General features: G+C 39.3%; 1 protein-coding gene across 1 annotated transcript in view; it reads left to right on the top strand.

Moving 5' to 3' along the window:
• Positions 1 to 8,703, top strand: part of PRP40C (pre-mRNA-processing protein 40C) — a 33,072-nt gene extending 24,369 nt beyond the window's left edge. The window contains exons 5-14 of the mRNA XM_086777872.1: positions 1,798 to 1,876; positions 2,040 to 2,471; positions 2,645 to 2,728; positions 4,082 to 4,222; positions 4,697 to 4,803; positions 5,893 to 6,016; positions 7,123 to 7,266; positions 7,411 to 7,557; positions 7,637 to 7,759; positions 7,879 to 8,703. Coding sequence (XP_086633998.1) covers positions 1,798 to 1,876; positions 2,040 to 2,471; positions 2,645 to 2,728; positions 4,082 to 4,222; positions 4,697 to 4,803; positions 5,893 to 6,016; positions 7,123 to 7,266; positions 7,411 to 7,557; positions 7,637 to 7,759; positions 7,879 to 8,187 — 1,690 coding nt within the window. The 3' untranslated portion in view covers positions 8,188 to 8,703. The remainder of the gene's footprint in view (positions 1 to 1,797; positions 1,877 to 2,039; positions 2,472 to 2,644; positions 2,729 to 4,081; positions 4,223 to 4,696; positions 4,804 to 5,892; positions 6,017 to 7,122; positions 7,267 to 7,410; positions 7,558 to 7,636; positions 7,760 to 7,878) is intronic.
• Positions 8,704 to 19,957: the final 11,254 nt, after the last annotated feature.

The following is a 19,957-nucleotide window of genomic DNA, read 5'->3' as shown; positions in this document are numbered from 1 at the left end:
AGCTGTTATCTAACTCTTCTCACATGAAGTAGTGCTTTCTTCTATATGCTTGGGCGAGAGACCATGTTAACATAAGACCTCAGACAGTTCCAAGTTCCCATGCTTAAATGATGTTCTAATGAATGCTAGGCTAAGGACTGCGCAGGGCTGTTTGAGCACTTTCTGGACTGTATTGATGTGTTTTGCCCATGGGTTGGTGCCAGGTGGGCTTGTTGAGACGTTTGTAGCATTTGGGGAGGGGGGAAGGGAGAGGTTACATTCTCCTTGTGTGATAATTGACATTTTGGCAGGCATTTACTCCACTTCCACACACTCTTGAGGTTCTCTATCCTCGATGCCACATTATGTCTCTGTCTTTCATAAAACTGTAGGTGCAACTTTGGATGATGAAGAACAAGGAAGAAATGTGTGTAACTTCCTCCTTTTGATACCTGGCTTTACCATGGTTAAGGTCAAGGATGGTGCAGATCGAGGAGGAAGTATTTTGAGTGAGTGAGTGAGTGTGTGTGTGTGTGTGTTGTTGGGGGGTAGTTACTTTTCTCCTGGATGGTGATTGACCACCTTGGCAGTCAGTTCTTCTTTTAGCTTCTTGCACTTTGTTGATCTACTCCTTCCCAATCCTGCGATTTTTGTCCTTCAGCCAGCTCTTATTTCTGCAGCAAGGAAGTAGGAACTACTTTCAGTGGACCACCTTGAAACAGGCACCTACATTGGTAGGGCTTGCTCAAGTCCATGAAAGCCCTCAAACACCATTTTGAACAAAATATTGGCTAGCTCACCACCCAACCATAGCTCCATCTGTAGCACTGAGACTAGACCTTCAGTGATTGTGCACATTGCCCAAACCCTGGTGTTCCATACAGCTGGAGCCCACTATACAAGTGTTAAGCTAGAGCTTGGTCATGGCCTGATCTGGGTCCTGATCTCTGGGAATCCTCCCATTGAGATGCCTGATTATGAGCAATTCACTCACAAATGTAGGCCTGGAGTAAAAAAAGCAACACTTGCATCACTTTAACCTGCAAATTTTAACCCTAACCTCATCGATAAAGTTAGCTTAGGTATGTTCTTTAGGCACTTGACATACATTCATGTATAACTCAAAAGGAAATTGACAATGACTGCTTGTCCTGTTGTGGGCCTAAATCTGCATCATGCTCCAAAAGCTGTAAGGTATGCCTTATAGCCCTGAAGATTTCCCACTGCAACTTACACATTTAGGCCTCTGATGAAAGGTTGACGTTCAATCAGACCAAGTCAGGCCCTGGAAATGCTTCCATAATGTTCCTCTGTATCTTCTAGCCCTTTTCTTTGTTGGGACAAATATATGGAAACAAACTTTGCCTGTTTTATTTAAGTCATGGAAGCCCTCAATCTTTGTGCAATAGTAAATGCAGATTGCTTCTATATTTTTAAACAGCAAAAGGCGATGTATTATTATCAAGCTGTTGTGGGCAAGCTAAGCCAATTCTCAATCAAAATGGTTTTCCTTTTTACAACGCTCATGTATCATAGGGTGTTTATGAAAGGAATATATGGGTGGCTTCTCAGTTGACAGCTCAGAGCCATACATAATTTAAGATTCTCTACCCTTCCTCTCGCCCCTCTAGTTGGGCTTGGGTGTGCCATTTTCTTATCATTTTGCGCAGTTGAAGGAACATAGTTCTCACCATTATAGATTGAATAGTATAGAAATGTATGAAAAGGTTATAAATAAATGGATTGCATTACCTAAAGTACTCTTATGTGCTGCTTGCTTTAGTTGTGCTAACTTTTTTTGGGGTCTTTACATTATAGGGAAATGATAGGTGGAACAGGTTGGGCTTTGGTGACAACTAATGATGCTAAGAAATACTATTACCACACAGTAACTCAGGTAGTCACACCCTCACCAGAGCAACTTCTAGTCTAACTGCCTCAAGCATTACAGTTAGTTTTTGGTGATGGATTTACAAGCTAGACCCTGCTCATTCAGCCATCATGTCGTAGAGGAAACTTTTATTTTGCTAGCATATTCTGATGGACTCTTTTGATTCCAGGCCACGAGTTGGCAAGTGCCAGGCGAAGTTGCAGAGCACCGCAAGAGGCAGGTCGAGGAGGCCTCTGTAAAATTTAGTACAGGTCTTGTGCAGTCTGTGAAAGCTAATACTGAGAAAGGCACCATTTCCTTCAGTTTGAATATACCTGGTGCAGGGGCCTTGGTACGTGAAGCACACAAAGTCGTACCAGCTGCAAGTACTTCTGCTCTTGACTTGATAAAGAAGAAACTACAAGACTCTGCCACACCAGGACTAGTTGCAACTGACAATGTGGGCTCTATAGATGGTAACTCCAACAGAGGTCTAGCAATAGAAGGGGCTAAAGAGAAAGGAAAGGATAACCATGCAGAAAAGTCTTCATCTGAATCCTCATCTGATAGTGATGATGAAGAGCGGGGCCCTACGAAGGATGAATGTGTGACACAGTTCAAGGTGAATGCCGTGAATGTGATCTGTAATCTTATTATTTAGTTTTAGTGCAGGTATTGAAACCAAGTTCTTACTTTGGGAGGCGACACCACCACACTAGATGCAATGGACAGCACCAGTTCAATTCTAGTTGTAAATGATTAGTTTGCTTGATACCATGCTTATTCTTTGAACAGGAGATGCTGAAAGAGAAAGGGATTGTTCCTTTTTCGAAATGGGAGAAAGAGTTGCCAAAAATTATATTTGACCCTCGCTTCAAGGTTTGGTTTTTTGTTGCTCACTCTTTTTCTTCTTTATGATGTAGTGTGCACCCGAGTTCCTCTTCGTTAAAAATTCCCAAAGGAAGCGCTCTTTCAGCTGCTTATCTAAGGGTTTAAAGGGCCTCTTGTTAAGGCCCCATTCACAACACCCTTGTACAATATTTCATCTTATTGTATTATCAAATGTCCATCACAGTCATGGTGTTAAGTCTGTCTAAGGTCTTCAGCGAATAAGCACCTGGATCAAATGTGTTGTTTTGCAAATGTGCTACTCTTTGGCCTAGTTGAGGACCAATTCTTTGAGGAATTTACGACTACATTTGAATCAGAATTCTTGCACCTGTAACACTCAAGTTGGGAAACAGTCTTATGATTATGCAACACTGGTAAGCAATGACAAGGAAGGTTACGTGTTTTGGTTCCAAAATGACCTCTTGATTTTGTGTCTATATAGACTCTAGATTGCGTCAGCTGTTGGATTTGAAGGACAAACATTGATGTCTAATTCTTGTCAAGATGGTCAAGAATTCTGATAAAACACAACCTGCGAGTTTCAAGACCCCAAGCAATTATGTCCCAACTTTCAAGGACACTCCAGAGTAGAATGAAGGTGCGAATTGATCTCTAGCTGAACGAAGAGACGTTGCATGACATTGACCTCCCCTTGGACCGGTGCCTGTGTGTGCGCGTGCCCTGCCCACACCCGTGCCCATACCCATACCCCTACCTCTCTTTCTTCTCTTCCTTCAGGGGAAAACGTCAACTGTAGAAGAAACATTTACATCAGACAGAGAGGTAGCAGCTAGAAATGCCGAAAATAAGGAATTGAGGTAGGGTTTTTCAAGCAAGAAACAAGAGAATTCAAGAATGGATGTGGCCTTATGCAATGGTGTATATTATGGCAGTTTTCATTGTAGGATCATTAATCCTGTGTGCAGGGGATGGGACTGTCCAAGGAGAAGGAATTTATAAGCATGAGGTGGCGGCCTAGTCAGCACACACAGAGATTGAAACTTCTAATGTGTGTGTGATAGATTCTGGTGTGTACACCCAATCAACATCATGGTCTAGATTTCTTTTGAAGAAAATTTAGGGTGGCCATTACATGTGTAATCAAAGCTGGTAGGCCTCTTGCTCCTTGTGTGTTTCTTTGTTACCTGCTCACAAGAGGGCAACTTTTCTATGACTGCTCAATATCTTGACCTCTACAGTCCTCTTTCCCATCCTCTTATGGTGATGGAAAGATGCTTTTGGTTTGTATTTAGGCTTCTGTTACTCATGATGTCATTTTCTTACGCAGAAACACCGCCTGGCTCTAGGAACGGGTTCACAATTCTTGGATGCTTTGTGCAGGCCATTCCAAGTCAATCAGAAAGGCGCTCTATTTTCGACCACTATGTTCGTACTCGTGCAGAGGAAGAGCGTAAAGAGAAGCGAGCTGCTCAAAAGGCTGCAATTGAAGGCTTCAAACAGCTATTAGAAGAGGCATCTAAGGTCCTCAATTACCCCTATGCATTACATTCTTATAAATGCAACAATACCAAGTTAAACTTTTCTGAATGGGGTATGGGAATGTGTGTACCACTCAACGTAACCTTAAAACACACAGGTCATGGAAGGGTGTGTAAAGATTTTGTATTATAAGGATTGTAAGCAATTTTTATTTTGTACTTCTGATGATATTTCAGCACTTGCCTATGGCTGATGGGGTCATCCTAGTTGTCTGCTAGATGCCAAGAGTGGTACATTTGATTTCAGAACACATTTTGACCCCTGGTGAGGCTCAAAGGAGAGTAGTTGGCCAATAGGTAGTGTTTGTGTGCGTGTGTGTGTGTGTGTTGTTGTTGTTGTGTGTGTGTGTGTGTGTGTATGTGTGTGGTCAGCCACTGTAGACTTCAGGAGCACTGTGTCTTCTAAGTTCTTAAAGCACTTCAAGGCTTTTGTTGATGTGGGGATTTGTTTGTACAGGATATCAATCACAATTCTGATTATGAGAGATTTGCGAAGGCATGGGGTGCCGATCCGAGATTTGAAGCATTGGAGCGGAAAGATCGGGAGACACTCTTGATTGAAAGGTGGGTTCGGCTTGACTTATTGCTTAAAAATTAAGCTGGAGTGAAGGGGACCTATTGGATCAGGCAATGCTTTCTGTTAGAAAGATACACATTGCTGACTGATTTGTCGTTGCCTCAACCATCCTTAGATTAGCTATACTTGCACATATTCCTCCCAAGTTTAGGGTCACAAATATTCTCTTTGTAGACCTCGTAGCTACACTCCTTTGAGTATATGCAAGGGGTAGCTATACAGATTGATGATGTAGAGAAAAAAACTTTCCCAATGATCCACACCCACATCCTGTTCAGACACATCCACAGGTGCACACATGTATCGTACATATGTAATTGTAAATGTACACACACACACACACACACACACAGAGAGAGAGAGAGAGAGAGAGAGAGAGAGAGAGAGAGTCATATTAACGTCCACGGAATGCCTTGAAGGCATATGGGACCAAAAACCGGTACCTCACAGTCATTACAATCCACTTCGGGGTGCACTTAGGCACAAGCAAAAGAGAGAGAGAGAGAGAGAGAGAGAGAGAGAGAGAGAGAGAATCCTATCCTACCAATGCCCTTGCTGGCTAGGCACGCATGTATACACATATGCATGGCCTCCCACTTTCGTTCAAGCTCCTGCACTCTTCCCTCTTCGATATGAATGCTTCACCCCTCATATTGTAATGTCCGGTCATTGGCTATTTACATAGTGAAACTGTAGATTTTCCACTCACTAGTTGTCTGCCTTATTGTTTGTAGCACCCCAGCTTTTATTAGCACACAGCCTCCCGCCTCAGCAATTCCAGATCAACCTGCTCCTTCCAGGAGCACATGGGTGTAGAGCCATCTATTATATCCAATCAGTAGTACAGTATCTCTTTTATTGTGCAATTGAATTTAAGTTTTAGAGTGTTCGGTGCATACACTGCACATTGTATCCTCTTTCATCCCAGCACAGAAGTATGATAGATATGATCTTATTGTTGAAACCTGCATGAGGCACTCCTCTAAGGTTGATTAGGGAGGGGATGGGGAATGAGAGGAAAGCTAAGTTTTGGCCGTATGAATACAGAGCTGAATATTGTTTTTATGCTGTTTTAGGGTTTTCCCATTACGTAAAGCAGAGGAGGAGAGGATTCGTGCGATTCAAACAGCAGCAGTTGCAGGCTTCAAGGCTATGTTGAAAGAGATAGGAGAAGTAACCAGTTCCAGTCGCTGGTCCAGGGTAATACATGCAACTTTGCTCTCTTGAGGTGATGAAACACTACTACTAGATGCTCCTAAGCTAGGCTGCACCATAACTACATTACAAAGGTGCTCGAGATTTGTCTCTCAGGGGTGTGGATGTTGAACCATCTAACCCTATCACAAAAAGCAGGGTGATTACTGAGGAAGCTTCTACATAACAAAATATTACAAAACCATTGTTGGCTATCCAAGCCCCAATCCCATTAATTTCCCTAAAGTGACCCACTACGCTAGTACAAATTGCCTTGATACAAGTGTCAACTCCATTACTCATCTATGAGGGAGACCATCCGGTCTTATGAAAGCCCCTTACCACCCTTAAAGCTGGAGATTGATATGCGGCAACAAGTAACAGAGGGCGCTCCTAGTTAGCAAGCACTGATGGAGCACAGTTGGAAGGCAAAAAACCCAGTCTTATCCTTCTTTTGGACAAACACGATGGGAGCAGCAAATAGGGAGGACAAGTAACTATGATTAATGTCTGCTTTGCCTTGCTTTGTGCCTGGCACATCTTTCTGGGATATTTCATCTTCTTTTGGGTATGGAACGTGGGCCGAGGAATCCTAGTCTCAGAGATGCTGCAAGTCTCTGAGATGTTTTGATTTGTGGGTGACTACAGTGCCAATTTTTTGAAAGAAGGATGAAAAGACCATGGCCGGTCTGCAAGTGTGCTGCTGTAAGAGTCTCCCCTTTCTGCAAATAGAGAGCCACACATCTCTAGTCTAGTCTTAGTGAAAGGTCTGTAGGCACAGATGTGTTGTATCTATCTCCATAAGAAGGTGCTAAATTTTCTGACATTCCTTCCCTCCCTCCCTCCATTCCCCTGGAATCCTAGTATGCATAGTGTGTACCAAACTCCAGAGTAAGCTTAGTATCTTATCAGGTGCTGGGCTCTACGATAATCTTCCTCTTCATCTTGGCAATGGATTAAAGCATGGTCCTACCATCCACCTTTGCGTGTCGTCCTCTCTCCACCTTGTTTATTCTCATTTTGAGGCTTGTTTGCAGTTTATGATAGCTAGCAGCATTTCATGGCTTCCAGGTTTTCTCTTCTTAACTTTATTTTCCTGTGACTGGCTGCAGGTCAAGGACAAGCTAAGAAATGATGACCGTTACAGGACTGTGAAGCGTGAAGAGAGGGAAGCTCTCTTCAATTCGTATGTAGCTGAGCTGCGGGCAGCAGAGCAGGAAGCAGAACGGACTGCCAAAGTGAAAAGAGAAGAAGAGGTTTAATTTTCTAGCTTCAAGTGGATGGCATTCTATGTGTATGATTGTTTACACCCCTCCATTGCTTGAGATGCCATCTGTGCACTGGGTGCATAAAGACTTAGATAGCTGTACCTTCCGCTAAAGGATACCACAATTGTACAGGAGAGACTAAAGGAAAGGGAGCGGGAATTGAGGAAACGAAAGGAGAGAGAAGAACAAGAAATGGAAAAGTTTCGAGCTAAAGCTCGCAAAAGAGATGCTACAACTGCATACCAAGCCTTACTAATGGAAAAAGTGAAAGACCCAGAGGTAATGACACTAAAGCTGGTAATGTATTGAGGTAAACCATGGAATGGATGCTTTATGCTCACCTGTTCTTGTATTGCAGGCATCATGGACTGAAGCCAGACCTAAATTAGAGAAAGATGCATTGGGTCGAGCAATGAACCCAGAACTTGACAGTGCTGATCGTGAAAAGCTGTTTCGGGAGCATGTAAATGCACTATATGAGGTAATCTGCATCATCACCACACCCCCCCCCCCCCACATCCCCCTCCCGCCCAAAAAAAAAAAGGCCACCTCCCCACCCTACACTGACTTTTTAGTCTCTCTCTTTTCTCCCTTGGACAGCGTTCCGTGCGCGAATATAGGGGTTTGCTAGCGGATGTGATGGCCACAGATGCTACAACGAAGCAGAATGAAGATGGAAAAACCATTTTGAACTCATGGTCTGAAGCCAAAAAAGTGTTAAAATCTGATCCTCGGTATAGTAAGATGCCAAGAAGAGACAGAGAATCTTGGTGGCGCAGATATGCGGAAGACATGCAGCGCAGGTTAAAAGTGGTACCAAATCCTGCCAAAGATGAGAGGCACTCTGGCCCTGAGGGTGGCAAAAGTGTGGCCTTGGAAGGAAGCAAATGGAGCTCAAGTCGTAAATGAGCCTACTTGTTTGGAACTCTAAAACAGGTGGCATAATAATCTGGATTGAGTTTGGCCAGCTTTGAGAGGATTTTTTTCCAACATAATGTACAGGCAAAAGGCTAATCCAACAAATTGGATAAGATGTAAGGTGTTTCTAGATGTGGTTCTTGGGTTTCATGGTCCTCGTGAAATATCTGTCTTTTCATTAGCCCCAAGACCCTTTCTAGAAAAAAGGAACAATTTTGGGACTGTGGCACAAATTTATTTGCAAATTAATACGATACAAAATTCTGTAGTCTAGCTTCACGGATAGCCCATTGCTCTCAGTGTGCCACCCTTGGTGATGAGAACAATCAAATTATGTTGGCTATCAAACCTTCGGGACACTTTTCATTATCAATTCTTTCTTGACCTTATGCTCTCACAAAGATCAAGTTGATAATCCTCCTTTGTACCCATGTTTGATTGTATGGTTTCTCTATTCATCAAAATAGTGGAAATGGAAGTAGTGAGAAAAGCTTGTTTTTATTAAAATAGGGCTCAAACCGAACTTGCTTGTGAATAGAGTTTCAAAAGGTGTTATGTTGTATATAATGGGCCAACTACTGAAGATTATTTTGAACTGCTATGAGAAATTGAACCTATTTATGAGCGTCTTTTGCCTTACGAGTTTGCTCCTGTCAATGTATCTCATGCAAGCAACACAGGTGTAACAAATCCCTAATTCACATACTGTATGACCTACTGCCTTTTTGACTAGGCAGTCCAAGTAACCTCTTAATCTTGTAAATATGTATCTCATGCAAGGCACGAGAAACATATCCCTAATTCACATACTGTATGACCTATTCCCTTTTTGGGTAGGCAGCCTCTTAATCTTGTAGCGATGAAACTCTTTTTGTTCTTGCTTGAAATGTGCCTGGAAGCGTTGCCAATGCTATTCCCTAGCATCTCTTGCCTCTTTTGTTGATTTGGTATGGAATATTGGGCACACCCAATACTGTATACCCTTTCGCCATCCCCATTGGCTAGTTATTAATGTTAGCTTCATGCTTGGTCCTAATGTTATGTATCCAAGTGTCCCGTTATTGTGTGACAATAATGCTACATCATTTGCATAGAGAAAACCTCGTCTCATGCATCCCTCACCACCCAATCATGGGAGGTCCTAATGTCCCATTCAGGCCTCTCAAGAAGGCAAATCCTGTATGGAAATCATGTTCCTGCTCAAAAGTAGGTTGACAAGTAGTTATTAAGTGTGTAATGCATAAACTAGCATCAAAATTTATTTGAAAAGCGAAGTTATGAATTTTCTTGTTTTTAAGTCCAAAAACACAATTATTGATGATACAATGATGCTAATTGAACTGTTGTGCACATGCACATAGACGATATGCAAACTTTAAGATTAAGAATAAGCTTGACAAAATTACACCGCATTTAGCTTTCAAGTTAACATGGATCATTATCATCTTGAATTGGTTGAGAAAAATGAGGCATGCTTCTATGGAGAGAGTGTGACTTGAAATGATGATGCAATGGGGGTGTTAACCACAGTTAACATGGTTTCACACACGACCCACTGTTATCTTACTTGTGTGAATGGACACTTATCTTTTATAAGACAGCGTTAAACATATAAAGCGGTCTTATTGTATGGTTAATGTCAAATAGGGAAAGTCTATGGACTTACTTTACATAATTGCTTAACACTAGTAATAAAGGTCGTACCATTTTTAAGTTTGGCCAAGCTAGCTTGGAAACTAGTCATTTGTAATGTAAGTCATTTTTTTACAAAAATCAAGAAACAAAAACTTCCTTGCAATAGTTTACTTGTGAGCTCTCCTCTTCTCTCTTCTTGCTTGCGTGTATGCCATTGAATCTTGCTTGCTTGATGGATGCATGCTAGATACGTTTCATTGTAGGTTTTTCTTCTTGCATTAGCTTCTTCTTGTTCCCTCGTCTTTCCTGAGAGAGAACCACTACAAAGATGAATTTCTTGTTGCCTCCATCAAGGCATAGAGAGCTCTCCCTACATCCTATAGGCAAAGGAGCATTCCGGTGTGATAATGGAGTGAGAACGCGACGTACAAACTAGCGTACCTACTTAGGGAGGTTGCAGTTTGTAGCTCTAAGGCAAGACCCAACGACACATGCTTTGGCAAAGCTAAGGCAAGCTCTTGACTTAAACATATTTGGTACCATTATTGGGGACTAGCCTAGGGCTTTGGTCCGTTTATCCATTCATTCCAAGCTATTGGGATTACCCAATGTCGCTTGGTGTTGATTAGGAGGTCATGCTCTGAAAAACATACTGTTTTAGAGCATTTGATGTGTTTGCTAGTTGAGCTTATTTCATAAAGGGAAGTACGTGAGCCGAGTTTATTAAAAAAAATTGTGAACCTACAAGCATGGGCCTGGACATGTGAGTCTGTAGCCGTAAACCTAGACACATGAACCTGTAGATGCGAGTCTAGATACATGAGCATGATGTAGACGTGAGTTTAGAGGTATGACCTAGATATGTTAGCCTAGGCGTGTGAGTCTAGAGACGTGAGTTTAGAGGTATGACCTAGATACGTTAGCCTAGACATGTGAGTCTAGAGGCATGAACTTGGATACGTAAGCCTAGACACGTGAGTCTACATATGTACACACACACACACACACACACACACACACACACACACACACACATATATATATGTATATATGTATGTATGTATGTATGTATATGTATATATATGTATATATGTATGTATGTATGTATGTATATATGTATGTATGTATGTATGTATGTATGTATGTATGTGTGTGTGTGTGTATGTATGTATGTATGTATGTATGTATATATGTATGTATGTATATATATATGTATATGTATATATGTATATGTATGTATATATATATATATATATATATATATATATATATATATATATGTATATGTATATATATATGTATATGTATATATGTATATGTATATATATATATATATATACATACATATGTATATATATATATATATATATATGTATATATATATATATATATACATACATATGTATATATATATATATATATATATATATATATACATATACATATACATATGTATGTATATATATATATATATATACATATACATATATACATATACATATATATATACATATACATATATATATATATATATACATACATATATATATATACATATATACATATTCCAAAAAAACAAGCCCTTCTCTCCTTGTTTCTTAATTTCTCCATTTAAATAAATAAAAAAATTAAATTAAAATTAAAAAAGCTCTCCCTTGATTTATTTATTTAATTTATAAAAAATAATAATTTAATTATAATTATAATTATTATAACTAATATAAAATCCCCACTTGCTTTTTAATTTTTCCATTTATACAATCTACAAAAAAGAGCTCCCCTTTCTCATTTTTTAATTGATTAATTTATTTAAAAAAACAACAAAACAAACACACCAAAAAGTAATTTTAAAAAAGCACATGGACAACTTGATTCTTTAAGTGGAGGAGAATGTAAGTCCCTCTTACTCGTAATAAATTAAATTGAGTATGTGAAATATTATAATTGTGTAAATTCTTTGTAGAAATATCACAAATAAATTACAAAAAGTGTTTTTGAGTTAAATCAGCAGGGTCTATATGCTTGCCGTAATGAGAAAAAACCATGTGCACATGTGCACATGAGTATGCACACTTACATTTAATTTGTCAAGGAAAAAATGGTAAAGTTAATTAAATATTCGACTACTACCAATATTTGATTAAAAATATTGAGGGTAAAATTATAAGAGGTCCCATGAAAAAATAAATTCATAAGGTTTAGTTTGTTGATGTACATTAATATAAGCTAAATGGTTAAATTTTCTAAGGTTTAGATAACCATGGTTTACCTAAAACTAGGTGGAATTTGGTTGGTGTGGGTAGTGGTAAAATTACCCTTGGGATTTACTTAGCAGTTTGTGGTTTAAGCCTCATGAAATAAGAGTCATACACTCTATATTATCCTTGGTATTTACTTAGTGGTATGTGGTTTAAGGATTCTATAATGTAACCTTAAATTTAAAATTTTTGGTTAGATTGTACCTATTCACAATGATGGTGTAGCACAAATGTATCTATCTCTGTTTGCCAAAACTTTGGAGAATTGATTGCCATAAATCCACTTGGATGCTTCTTCACAGTTGCTTGAGGACCTCAATACACCACATCCTTGAACCAATTGACATTCAATATAAAAATTTGGAATGTCCTAAATCCAACCTTCATGATATTTTAAATCATGCCTTTAAATCATGCCATAGTAAATGCCACAGTAATCAAGCATTGCTCCACTTTCTTGCTCAAAACTTCCCACGACCCCACAATCTTGATAGTATTGCTCTTTGAGTCTACAGATTAAGTGAGAAAATGCCTTGCCACATGGCATTGTATACCTTATATTACCACGAACACCAAACAGAACATATATATGAGAATGAATAACCATACCATATAATATGATTTCATTTGGGTTAGAGAAGAGATATAGAGGGACACTTACTTGAGGCTTGCATCCTCTTGCGTACTCCCATTCATCTTGTGTCACTACCTCTCCATCTTTCTTTGCCTTTTCCATTTCCTCATCAAGCAATTCAATGCGACAATCTTTTAAAAGTGATGCAAGGCAAGGTGGAAAGGGAAAGTATCTCATATATATATCCTAAAGCTCTTCTCGTACACATGCACTAAAATGAGTCGATTACCCCCATTTTAGTATGACCTAGACTCCCCCTACACTAGGCTCACACGTGGATAGGAACTGGGTAATTCGATATCTCTTGCTACTATAGGGGAGCCCCTACCACCCAAGATGCAGTACTACAATGACCATTTTCTGAGGCTTACAAAGGATGGATTCATACATAGGGCAAGGATACGTGGACGTTTTCATGTCACATGCCATGAGGATAGCACTTGGTATGCTTAAGGTCTCATCCCATAGGCTTGAGATTGAGTTTAGCAGAGCAATAGGGATCCCTAGAGAGATCAGACTCTATAGATTGTGCCATTGAGGAGTAGAGTCTGAGGAGCATTATATTTATCAGTGCTTGTTGTATTATGAGATCAAGGGGAGATTCCACTACCTATTTGGAGAGGGGTTTGGACCATTATCTCAGGTTATGAAGTATACAAATCAATGTTGTCTTAGACTCTTCCTATCAGAGATCTGACGACACAGAGAGTTACTATTTAGAGATCCTCAACCCCAGCACCTATCTTAGTCTACCATCACTGGTTTTTTCTACCCACAAGAGGAGGACATCAAACGGATGAGGCCACCATAGTAGCGGGGTGAGAGGCCCACCATCTCGCCCCTCGATTGGAGTAAACTTGCCTCGTGCAAGTGCACTTCGGAGAGCGAGACGGCCTCACTTTCTTGGACCTCGAGTACTTGAGGCTCACCAGCACCAGATTGTTGATATCCTCCTCCGTCCATCACCAAGCATTTGTAGAGCTGCTACCTTGTCCCAACTTCTCCTCAGGCCTCCAAATCTAGGGACACTCCTCACCCCCTCGCTGATGCTGGAAATCCTTTATGGACCCCCTACCATCATACGATGGATAGCTCCCTCTCCACACTCACACCCTCATATCCTCTACACCTACTTTGTATCCACGATGATGAGGATGGTGATCCTCCATGATGAGGAATGACAATAATGATCCATACATACATACATTTACTTAGGGATTAGTGTTATATGTTGTCTTTTTTTCCATGATGAGATTCCATGGACACATTGCACCTCTTTTATCTCATGGACCCGTTGGGTCTTTTGCAAGAGGTTAATACCTATTGGGTCTTTTCCATTAAATCCCTCATTCTACAATGAGGTAAGCTCCTATACTTACCCAATGTTTATTTTTCTTATTGACATGCATTGCCCATAAGATGCTTATTGTTTCTTAGCATAAGGTATGAGAGCAATGCATAAGTTGTCTTTATTTGTGAGCTTTCTTGCATACATAATCTCTCATACGCTATGCATTAGCTCTCATGATCTACGTATAAACCATGCATAAGCTCTCTTGAATATGCTCTCATGAGCTATGCATAAACAGACCCAACTTCATTAAATGAAAATTAAACTAAATTCTATTTTATGTGTTTGTTTTGTGTTAATGTAAAAACCAATAATCCTGTGACTTAGTTCTATGATAAACTGCATATTTTGTGAACATAAAGATTTTATGGTTCTATTCTTGGACGACTTTGGCAAAAATATTGAAGATCATAAGAAACATCTTAAGCTAGTATTATCTCTTTTGAAAGAAAACCGACTTTTGTTTGACAGCATAGTAGTCTTTAGTATAAATATTGAAGATCATATGGAAACATATGGAGCTAGTATTCTCTCTTTTGAAAGAAAACTATCTGGAGCGAATATTCTCTTTAAAAAAAACCAACTTTATCTCAACCCTGAGAAGAGCAATTTCTTTTAAGATTGAGTACTCATGCCACATAGTCTCAACTGAGGGCATCCAAAGAAGATTGAGTCCATTGTAACTTAGCCTAGACCTCATGATATACATGATTTACGATCATTCTTAGGATTATGCATCTATTATAGGAAATTTTGTGTCAGTGGAAGTGGGGGCCCGGAGGCAAGACCGCCGGAGGTGTGGAAGATGTCTTCGATGGACTACCTGCTACGCCCTACCACACACACACACACACACACACAAACTATTGCCAAGAGTGTTCCTTTCGCCTCCCCATAGCCATGCCATTTTTCCAGTTGTAGAGGCTAAGGGACATCAGGTCATGATGATATCTCCATGATATAACTAATCAAAGAGTGCTGGGACACACATGCCTTAGTTGATATATGTATTTACACATTGTTGTAGTTGTGATTTCGTTAGATTCATTGTAAGATTACGCCTAGACTCAAATATCCTCTACTACTTATTGTGTATTTGCAAAGAAGGCTCTGGAGAGAGCATAAGGGATTTCACAACACGAAGTCTTAGTCTTGCAGGTGAAAGTCGAAGACACGTGCGCTACTTCCATACATACATACGAGGTCTTAGTTCTGCAGGTAAAAGTCGAAGACACGTGCACTGCTTTCATACATACATACCAGGTCTAGCCCAAGTCTTTATGGTTTATCCCCTCTTCCTTGCCATGAGAACGATTAATTGTGCTTAATTAGCCAAGCCAATTCTGTTAATATTTTATGAAACTATGGCTAGGGCAAATCATCTTCACCATATAGCATTTAGAAAGTAGAAATCGTTGATGGATGCACACTCACTAATCGATGGATGGGTTATAGGATGAGTCACATGATCTACCATTCTAGAAATAGTAGTTATATTACTAATTCTTGGAGACTTGCACCAATAATTTATGTGAATGGGTTAGTCAGACTGAAAGAATTATTAGATGTTATCTTAGTCCTCATATGTTAGATGATATCTCAGTCTCCATCCCCTACCCTCATGTTAGGTAGATAAGCTAGGCCCAGCTCATACATTTGGTTAAACAGACTAGGCTTAGCTCATGCTATGGCTAGCTAAGCCAGGCTTAGGAAACTTGTAGCTCACAATCACTAATTTCGTGGCATAGATTCTAACACTCTGGCCTATGGAGATGATATGGCTCATGATAATATCCTTCATTGGATCCTTGCATTTTTTTTTTCATTTGCTATGATTTTTAGTCTGGAAAGTGTGGGTTAGTAGCCATATTTACGGTCTCAAAACTGGAATTGATCATTTGGACAATCAATTCAGATTTAACCTTTTCAACCAGGTAATATAAAGTCATCGTAAAGATCATCCATTTTGTCTATCTTAAAAGTTCTCCTTGGTCATTATGTTTTCTCATTAAGGAACGACTCTCCTTTGTAGCTTTGTGTCTATGGTGATGACGAGGCGGAGTAACTGCGTGTGTGTGCAGGTGAGAATGACCAACATATCAAATAAATTTCAATGTCATGAATAATAAAAAGCTACCTTCTTTGTACTATTCGATTGTCATCACATTGACATTACGATGGGCTTTTAAAGTATCCCATGTGAGATATTTTGCATCCCAATCCACCTCTAATGCATCTTTTTCACTATTGTATGAGAGAAACATAAGATTATTCAATGTTTCCAAAGATAGTCTATCATGATCATTAGACTTGATAACGATTCATCTTTGAGAAACCTCTCTCACAATTCATTGTGCTTGCCACAATAACCAAGCATGCATGCCATAGCTTTTTCATCTCACCAAAAGCTTGATCCCATTCAACATCATGTCCACAAAATTGCCAAGCCATATGCATACTTTGCCCAGGGCATGTTCTCTTTAACTTAATCATGAAATCTTCATATTCTATCTTGTATACATCAACATTTACTAGACATCCAAATTTTTCTAATAAGGCTTTTATCCAGATGACACCCATAGAAAAGCAACCATGCACATTAGGTGGATAGTCCCTTAGACTAAAGATCTTTGTAGCCTTAAAAAGCTTCAAATCATGAAAATAACTATTCCCAACAAATTTTTTACCAACATCAGTGCAACTATCCCAAGTGGTTAAATGTCGACAATCATCTTTCTCCCCTAGAGTTCCATTATGAAGAGAATACTTCTCATATCTTTGAGTGTCACTTCCAGAAGTCATGCATCCATCTTTAACTTATTGAAAGAACGGAGAAATATGAGTATCACCATGACCAAACTCACCCAAGAGAAAGCGTGCCTCAAGAGTGTCTATGGTTGGTGACTACAAATTGTGTCCCAATTGAAGTGATATCCACATGCTTAGCCTGGAACTTCTTGTTTAAGATATTAAGATAATGAAGCACATTAGCCAATAAATGTCAAAAGAATTCGATTTTAAAGGAAGTGAAAAAAGTGTATAACTCACATCTTTTATGCAACCATATGCGTAACTCACATCTTTTATGCAACCATATGCGTAAAAGAGTTGGTAGCATGAGAGTTACCTTTTAGTCACTTGCCCTCATGAGAGCCAATGGATCTCATGTATTCTCAACACCTCATGAACATGTAAACTCATTCGCAAGCTCTTCTAATTCTTCATGTCATTTATATGAGCTATTAACCCATTTATAAGACTTTCTTGCTACCTTCTCTACAAGGTTGAAGATAGAAAAAGAACACAATGCATCTTTACAGCCAATGCATCTCGGTGAGCTATGTAGTGCACCCCTACCAAATGTGGAACTTCTCTAGCAAAATGAGTAACAAGACCATTCTCTTCTCCCATCATCACACTACATCCATCTATTAAGAAACCCACTAGCTTTGATTTTAGTAGACCAATGCTGCATAGATACTCTGTAAATGCCTCATATAAACCTAGAGATTTCCCATTACTTGTGTAACAATGTCGCAAATTGATTGCATACAGGGCCATTTCCCTTATTGCTCAGATAAGTAAGACATACAATCATGTGATGCCCATTCAATACATATGTGCTTTCATCCACCATAAGTGAGTAAAATTGAATATCAATAATTTTTTACTTGATCTTGTCATGAAAGTATGTATAACAAGCTTCTAAAAATAGATGGCCTGATATGAAGATGACAAATATGTGGCATAGCTTTGTTGAGTGAGAACATTCGGCATTTTAAAAAACACCAACTCCTCAACATTATTTTGAAAGTCAGATAAAGACTTGTCTTTAATAGCTATGAAGTACATGACTTGAAGAAGTACCTTTACCCTTGCAACCTTCTTATCTATTTCCACTTGATCCATATTCCGTAGATAAATGTTTATAGACATGGTTGACCTTCTTTCCTTTTTAGCCCACAAGAACTTTGCTTTTTTATAATTCGTTTGCAGAAAATAGAATATTTCTCTCGGGGGGCGGTCTGGCTTATGGGGTGGAGAAGAGACTAAGGTCTTCTTCAACCAAGAACTTTGACTTCTCATGCACCTCCAATGAAGGCCTTAAAGCACCTTACTACCAATTGTAGCAAACACATTACTCATCTTAAAGAGAGTACACATACGACAATGTACTCTCTCTTTTCCCTTTCCATTATGCAAGGCATAGCTCCATGGAAAATATAATTTCCAATGCTCTTTATAAGATTGTTGGCTTTTAGTCTTCTTTGCAAAATTTTCTTCATGATCTAATATGACATCTTCACAAGTAGCATATTGTTCTCTCACCTCATGTAAGCTTCTAAAAGCATCTAAAAGTGGTTTCGCCATTTCATCATCTTGTACATTCTCCAATCCAATGTTAAGATCTAAGCTCTCATTTATGGTAGATTGGTTAGATGTAGAAGATTGTGAATGTGATGTCGTTATAGCTTACCCTAACCCTCCTTGAAACACATCCAAAAAGAGCTTACCTAGTGAACTGCAACTATCGTCTTTCTAATGGCCGAGCTCGTAATCCTTGAAGTCTCCAAGCTTTACAACTCCTTGAGAAGCAATTCCACCACGTCTTGCACGAGCGTTGTCACACCGCCGTGTTGCACTATGGGTCCTCGTCCCTCCTCTCACCTCACTTCACTCACACACACTCACTAGCATGCAATAGGGAGAGAGATTAGCAAGAGGATTAGCAAGAGCAAGACTCAATTGCACAATGGGAGAGTTTGTTGTATTATGAGAGAAATTCACTTATATACATAGCCATAAGTGTTCACACTCACTTAAACTATGGCCGACCGGGCACTTTAGGCTCATAAGAGGCCTAATGCTATTACAATGACTACTCTCAGAATATATCCATGAAGTACATCACTTACGACTTCATCCTAACTTGCTACCACATGCTCTTAAAGTGGGAATTGCCATAAATACTTCGTCACACTATTACGGGCGCCCGTCCAAGTTGTAGCTTTGGACACTATTGCTTTATATCTTGAATGTATGACCCTTTGGTGCATCTACCATGACTCCTTGATGTAAAATAATGGCGGTAGCTCTTGTTAATCCTAGATTTGGATTAACAAATGCATTCACATTTGAAACATCTTCACCATGTAAAGTGGAGCCCACTTCTACTCTTCTTTTCCTAGAGAAAGCCATTCGAGAGACTCAACTATCGAGCATCCTTTTTAGGGCATCCAATCCTTGATGATGAAGGCATATCTCTTGAAAATACCTAACACACAAAATAAATTTGAGGAAGTAAGTACACTAAAACAAACATTACAATCCATTTCCTATAAAGTAAATAAGGATCTCAATAAAGAAGCTATTCCCGAATGAAAGTTAATATATCCCACTTAGTGGCGAGTTCTTATGGCCCTTTATTTTCATTTTAGTAGAAGGTGCTTTTTTTCTTCAAGAGGGACACCAAAGTGGAGTCTCCATCCTTAAAGAAGTACACTAAAATAAACATTGCAATCCATTTTCTACAAACTAAATAAGGATCTCAATAGAGAATCTATTCCCAAAGGAAAGTTGACATATCCAACTTAGTGGGGTGAGTTATTATGGCCCTTTATTTTGGTCAGTAGAAGGTGCTTTGTTCTTCAAGGAGGACACCAAATTGGAGTCTACTTCCTTAAAGTAGTACACAAAATAGACATTACAATCCATTTCCTATAAACTAAATAAGGATCTCAATAAAGAAGCTATTCTAGAAGGGAAGTTGATATATCCCACTTAGTGGTGAGTTCTTATGGCCCTTTATTTTTGTTAGTAAAAGGTGCTTTTATTCTTCAAGGAGGACACCAAAGTGGAGTCTACATAGATTATGCTCAATGT

This window comes from Cibotium barometz, chromosome 3 (assembly GCF_041138505.1).
Source record: "Cibotium barometz isolate CiBa-2024 chromosome 3, ASM4113850v1, whole genome shotgun sequence".
NCBI classification, from domain to species: Eukaryota; Viridiplantae; Streptophyta; class Polypodiopsida; order Cyatheales; family Cibotiaceae; genus Cibotium; species Cibotium barometz.
The sequence above is the reverse complement of the archived record's forward strand: the minus strand, read 5'-3'. Positions and strand labels throughout refer to the sequence as shown.